General features: G+C 39.8%; 1 protein-coding gene across 1 annotated transcript; it reads right to left on the minus strand.

Moving 5' to 3' along the window:
* Nucleotides 1–1,408: 1,408 nt before the first annotated feature.
* LOC100283020 (uncharacterized) lies at nucleotides 1,409–5,982 on the minus strand. The gene is made up of 8 exons (NM_001155922.2): nucleotides 5,512–5,982; nucleotides 5,355–5,430; nucleotides 4,572–4,701; nucleotides 4,378–4,489; nucleotides 3,180–3,271; nucleotides 2,991–3,060; nucleotides 2,822–2,904; nucleotides 1,409–2,618 (listed from the first exon to the last, which is right to left on the minus strand). The coding sequence occupies exons 1-8, from the start codon at nucleotides 5,830–5,832 to the stop codon at nucleotides 2,537–2,539; spliced, it is 966 nt and encodes a 321-aa protein (NP_001149394.1). The 5' UTR covers nucleotides 5,833–5,982; the 3' UTR covers nucleotides 1,409–2,536.
* Nucleotides 5,983–6,669: the final 687 nt, after the last annotated feature.

A 6,669-nucleotide genomic window follows, 5' to 3' on the forward strand; every position in this document is an offset into this window, starting at 1 on the left:
TAAAGTTGAGTTTGGAGAGATCTACCATCGTCTCCCAGTCAACTGAGCTTATAGAAAATTATCTTAGCTCGGCGTATTCTATTTAGTTATTTTTTAAAGATATTTCGTTATAAAAGAATAATGGTATAATATTGTCGATTGTTAAAGAATAATTGACAATATTATACCATTATTCTTAGCGCGGTGGAGAAGAGCGCGAAGCCCATTGTTTAGTTATTATAAATCGGCAATATTATACCATTATCACTACCATATCAGTAGGTCACCCCACACTATCTATTAGCCTCTACCAACATGGACATGGACAAAGGCTTCTCACTACTATTAATTAGCCTCTCCTCTGCCAATATGGACGAAGGCTTCCGGCCCAACACTGGTTATCAGATTTAACATGTGTCTTTAGCATCTGCTAGCATGAACGAAGGCTTCAGATGCAACGGTGATTATCATATTTAAAGTGCACTGATCTCTTTCCAGTGCAGTTAAGTATCTAATGGCTACTTGGTAATCACCAACGGGTCGTAACACGCTACAAACGTCTAAGGGGTGTCTTTCATCATTCAACATGAAATGGTAGCAATTGTTTGTATCAAGCAAAAGCTGGAAAACCTACCAAAATTCACAAATTTCCTACTACACAACAGGTTGTCCAAGTCAAAATGCAAGCCCACCCCCCTTCATCCTCCATGTGCGATCTATACAACTCGTAAACGAAAGCACACAATTCCCTTCTTCCTCATCAATTTCTTTCACTCAAACAAGTCTGTTTCCTTTCTGTGCATAAAGTTTCCCTCCATCCATCAATTGCCTGTCATTTCCCTTCCCATCAATTGCCAGTGCAGAAAGTGAGCCTACGCAAAAAGTGAGTTTCTTCGGACTATAAAATCAATTTCGTTTCAACTGAAATAATAACAAAACAACTACAATTCTTTAGAGTTGTTAGAAAGTTTGTCCAAATTTTCTGTAGTCACTTTCACTAAAATAAGAAGCTAGTATACCACCGCATGCACACAAATATATTGATCTAACGTCTCGTTTGGATCATTGGAAATGAATTCCATTCTATTTCGATTTTATGTAAAATATATTTGTATACTATTATTAGCAAGATGTGAGAGATAATTATGTGCTATAATTTTATTATAGAAGAGCGAGACAAATAGTGTCATCTAAGTTACAGGTTAGAAACAAATTTTAATAATGCATAAAATCATTTCCCATCCTCCACCATATAAATTTAAGATCGGCTTATTTGTGAACTTTGGAAAGTGGTAGAATATCAAATTTTAAATTAAATAAGTTACTTTATTGAGTGAATTACAATTCATCTAAAATGAAGGGATCCAAACACCCCGTAAACGGAAAAGTTAATTCCACATTAAAAGTTGAAAAAAATGAAACAATCATCTGATGCATAAGTCAATGAAACTTCTCAGCTCTCATCATCTAATCAAAGAACTCGTCAAGCTATAAACCACCTCATCGGATCCATTGTTTATCTCATCAACATCACTAAGATTAAGTTGGCTTACATACCAGCATCACTAAGGTTCTCTAAACAAAAGGGCCACAACCATGCCTTGGTATTACAAGGCAGGATAAAAACCGAAAGGGTTGCCTAGTCAAGCTAGAAACCACCTCAGCAGATCCATAAGTTCCTTACATCTCATCAACATCACTAAGCTTCAGTTAGCTTATATTTTAGCATCACTAAGGTTCTCTAACCAAAAAGTACATAGCCACGCCTTGGCATTCACCTGCAGCAAAAGAATGAAGGTGTTCCACTGCAGCAAAAGAACCAAGGCGTTCCACTGTAAGAAAAGAACAAGAAGGCTTTCCAAAAGGGACCGTAGCAACGCTTCGGTGTTCCACCACTGTAGTAAAAGAATGAAACAGCTTGCGACTTTTTTGCAATTTTACTATCCCTGTTAGCCTCTCAGCCTGGATGAAAACATTTAAGAACAAACCAATCAACGTTGTGATTACATGCTTCGTGGGGATGATGGCAATGCTCCAGCATGCATGGAATGAAGTATGCCATATTGCCATGCCATGTCTACAAAATTTCCTCGTCAAAATGCCATGACATGATGGAATGAATCATCCAAGATTTCAGAATTGTTAGTAAACCAGCGAAACCACATCAACTATTATAATGAAAACACAACGTTGCAACTGCACAAAGGGAAATACATAATACGAATACTACAAAGTGTAATGTTCATGACAAACGCCAAATGCACATCTAGAAGACTAGGATGGCCTTCACAAGCTACAAAGATAATGTAAAAAAAAGTAACACCAGCATGTTTTGGTGACAATGCAATGTCAGCCAGATGATGATCATGCCCCTGAAACTCCACCTAATAAAGATGATAGATGATGATCATGTCCCAGATACTCCACCAAATGAAGATGATGATGCCACGTGAGAGAGCGTGCATTCAGCAGAAGTATGCAGATCATAAATAAGATGTGGTAGTATGAAATCCATGATGGCATGCTAAAGTTCAAGATACATCCCCTCAGGCTGCAATCAATTTGCAGGAGCCCCATTTAGAACGCTCGCAAGGCCAGCAGCTGAATCCTTCCTTCGCCCAAAGGGATTCTTTGAAAATGTGCAGGATGTTAAGGAGTGCCAAAATTTGATACAAACCAAATTAGAATCAAGATGGAAGTGTGTATCTAAGATATAAAAACATGTAGGCATGTAATAGGTATATGGGTGTGTTGTTATTATGAAGAGAGTATTAAATTGAAAATTGAGATATAGGTCTGATGCAATGTAAGAATCCATTTTTTTCGAATAAATAAAGGATATTGAATTCGCATTCCACCACGACCAGAACTAGGAATAACAGCACCCTGCAGAGTTTGGTGCACAGATGTAGCAGCATTCACATCCTGAGAAAAAGAAAAGCTTTAAAACATGTGATTGGGAAACGAAGGTAGTGTCTCACTATATTAACTGAAAACCCATAACTACTTACCTCAAATTCAATAAAGCAAACAGTGTTCCTATCTTGACGTAACACTTTCATTTGCTTGAATCCAGGTTGCCTGCAAGAAATTGAGAAAAAGTTGCACCAACCAGAACCAAAACATTCAGCAGCCATAAACCCAGTAGGCAAAATGGAATCCAGAGGTAGAATGTTGCTGTTAGAAGTGCAAGGACTTACACACTGAAGAGACTTCGCAATTCCTCTTCGACTACAGTATCACCGAGATTACCAATGAAAAGGGTATTGCAGGGAGGATTATCCTTTGTGTTCTGCGATAGTAAATTTTAATTTTTCATAATAAATTATAACCTTTAGAATCTTCAATATGAACAACTTAGAATGAGTTGTCAGTTGTCACCATAGACCCAAGACAAACTTCAACTACATTACAAAATAATGCTGCAAACATTTGCTGATTTGCCTTCTATATAGTATTTCATGTACTGAAATTATTCAAAGGGTAATAAAATATTCTAGCAATTAACTGATCATCTAATTTCATCCAAATGTAAAGATTTTGTGACAATCAAGCTTTATGCTTCCATATACACATAAAGGAAACTTGACCATGAGAGATACACCAATGAGTCAGTTCAATAAAGGTATAAAACAATGTTGACAGCAAATTGAATAAGTTGGAAAGGAATTTCGTAGAATGACTAAACAATAAATATTCTTGATTGACATATCTGAAAGAACAATTTCTTAAGGCAATTTATACCAAGAGTCCAACAGTAATTGTCAATCCAATTCTTCGTTCTCAAGTTTTCTCGAGTCCCAACCAATGATACAGATACATATCATGAAACTAGTCAGTTGCACGTGCATTGCCACGGTTTCTATATATCATATGAGTAGAGTTTGTTTTAATAAGACACAAAAATATGTGTGTTCTATTGGTTATGTGGGTGTGAATGTGGAGCCAACAACCAAGGTTCAAACCTCCATTTGTGCACAATTTTACTTTATTTTTGCATTAAGCAGGAAGGGTGACGTGGGATGACCATTGAAACTGGTGCTTTATATAGTAGATAGAGAATTGCAGTGACATAGGCTTCAGCAAACTATCAGTATTTATCAGAAGTTCACATAACTAATGATATCCAAGCAGACATAGCAAGAGAAACAGGGTGAAGGAGTCACAGTTTGATATTGTTATAACACAAGCCCTGGCCTCAAATATTTGTAGATGAAACATGAATCATGCAAGTTATTGTCATGCAGCAGAGAAAAAACTTAATACAGAAAAAATGGTTGTCTCACACTTTACACTGCTAGACCTGTCAAGACTGGTTCAATACAAAATCATGACCATCAAAAAATAAATAACGCAATCTTTTATTAATGAATCAGGCAATATTTACTCTAAAATTACCTGCACAGGAGCATAGGCAGTTGGTCCTGTAACAGGAGCAGGTGAAGTCATCGCTACAGGGGGGACTGGATACGCAGCATATGGATTGTAAGGAGGTGGCGCTGTGATATAACTGAATCATATCCAAGAAAGAGAAATGATAAGCCCTTGATGAATGATTAATTACTGCATGGGAAAAAAGAATAAACACTTACCCTGGGGTTCCCCACATGGAAACAGCTGGTGGAGGTGGATGAAATGGAGGAGCATAAGGAGAATGAGTATAATCTCCACCTGTTCGCAACCGTTTACTTTGATCCACAGCATTTGCATCAATTCCCACACCTAAAATGGTTTTAATCATTCAAGACATAATAGATATGCAAAACATCATAGTAACCAAACCATTCATTATACTGGAAGCAAACAGCTATTGAAGGGGCAATCTAAGATCAAGCTGGACCGTTTTGTGCGAAGCAGTAAAACTGGCAAAACACTAGTATTGCATGATCAAAACAACCTGATCAAAACAGTTTTGTACTTCAAGATCATATATTTGACATTGATCAAAACAACCTCCAGGTTACAAACGATGACAATACCTTCTTCCAATAAAGAAGCCAGTGCATGGGCCTGCCTTCCGGTTACTGATTTTTATAAGGTTTATTGCTTTAAATTTGTTGTGTAATTAAGGGAATTCTATTAAATTTCAAAGAAAAGGCTAGGGACTAGATATCATAGGCCTTGTCTCAAAAACCACAAACTATGTTCAGTAGATGTTGTGAACTCAATGTATCCAGCATCACAGGTTGCTCCTTTTGAATTTGAACCAAACAGAAGAGCCATGACAGCACATGGAATGAAGATTATCCCAACAACATTGTATTAATGCATCAATAAACTCTATCTATGCGGTTGGAGATTCCATTAATTAATATTGTATGCTACTAGAGCGACAGCAGAGAGAACATGTGAATGTTAAGTGGACAAAATCTCACATCTCTTAACGAAGAGGTTCTTCTTGGCCATCTCGGTGTGCAGCGCCACCTTGGTCTCAGCATCGAACACCATATCCTGCAGATGACGGGTGCCCGGGGTCACATCTCATCCCTGCGAAGTCCAAACCCTCGCCCACCATCAAGAACCGAAACAAACCTGGAGCGCAGTCTTTGCGGCGATGGCCTGGTGCGCGGTGGAGAAGAGCGCGAAGCCCATGGGCTGGTCGCCCTTGAAGTTGATCTGGGACGCCTCGAATCCCGGGAGCCAGCGCAGCAGGTTGTGCAGCTCCCTTTCCTTGACGTCTGCAGGGAGCCCCGTGATGAAGATAGTGCGGACCTCGTCCGGGCCAACGGTGCCAGGCGCGCCGGGGACGGGGGGTGGAGGAGGGACGGCGACCGAGGCCGCGGCCCCCGGCGGGGGCGGCGCGGCCGCCGTGGGTGGCCACTGCTGGAACGGGTGGATACCGGCGCCGGCCATGGAATTACGCTAAACCTAGCGGAAGAGACAGATTGGGGTTTGGGGGCTGGGAGGGCGAGGGTTCGGAAGGAGGAGATAGAGAGAACGACGAATTGCGGATTTGGGGATGGAGATGATGAGACGATGGATCTCGGGATCTGGATTGTGAGTGAGACGGGGGGGCACGGTACGGTGGTAGGCCAGCCAAGCTGGCGCCGCACCTGGCCACCTGCTGCATGTTCTCCCGTTAAATTTTTTTAGGCTATTTTTTTAACTCCGTTTTTTCCGAGAGATTTATATTTTTAAGAAAAATTAAACTAATTTCTCGAAAAAATAAAAAAATTGAAAACATGTAGTTTCCAAATTAGCCCTTAATTTTATTTTCCGAGTAATATCTCTTTTATAGAAGTGACTGTGCATTATACTACTCATTTTCATGCACTTTCTACACATATTATAAAGTTATCTCCGGTGGATCCTGGAAAATATGAATTTGCACTATACATATTATTTGTAAAGTGAAATTTAAAATAGGGGATAGAATAAAGGAGTTGTTAGGGATAGTCTAATGCTCCGTTCGAATGTCGATATTGAAGGACATTATCGGATACCTAGGAACGGGTACCCGAAGTAAGGTCTATAAATAGGGGATAGAATAAGAGAGATCTTAGGGCGCTCCAGGTCGATAGATCACCCAGGGCGTCCCCAGATAATGTGGAGTCGCCTAGAAATTAATAGGCAGCCGAGACATAGTATTTTTAATGGACAACTAGATCTTGCCCCCGGGGAGGGTAAGATCCTAGGTTCGTCTTGGGGTTGGCATGCCACACAAGACGGATCTAGACGACGTAGAGTCAA

This window comes from Zea mays, chromosome 4 (assembly GCF_902167145.1).
Source record: "Zea mays cultivar B73 chromosome 4, Zm-B73-REFERENCE-NAM-5.0, whole genome shotgun sequence".
NCBI lineage: Eukaryota > Viridiplantae > Streptophyta > Magnoliopsida > Poales > Poaceae > Zea > Zea mays.

Bases quoted from the DNA above. Each gene is read 5' to 3' on its own strand.
- LOC100283020 (NM_001155922.2), bottom strand. From the start codon at position 5,832: ATGGCCGGCGCCGGTATCCACCCGTTCCAGCAGTGGCCACCCACGGCG. The intron at 5,431-5,511 runs GTTTGTTTCGGT...CGTCATCTGCAG, and splicing joins CCGCAAAGACTGCGCTCCAG to GATATGGTGTTCGATGCTGA. The intron at 4,490-4,571 runs GTAAGTGTTTAT...GATATGATTCAG, and splicing joins TCCATGTGGGGAACCCCAGG to TTATATCACAGCGCCACCTC.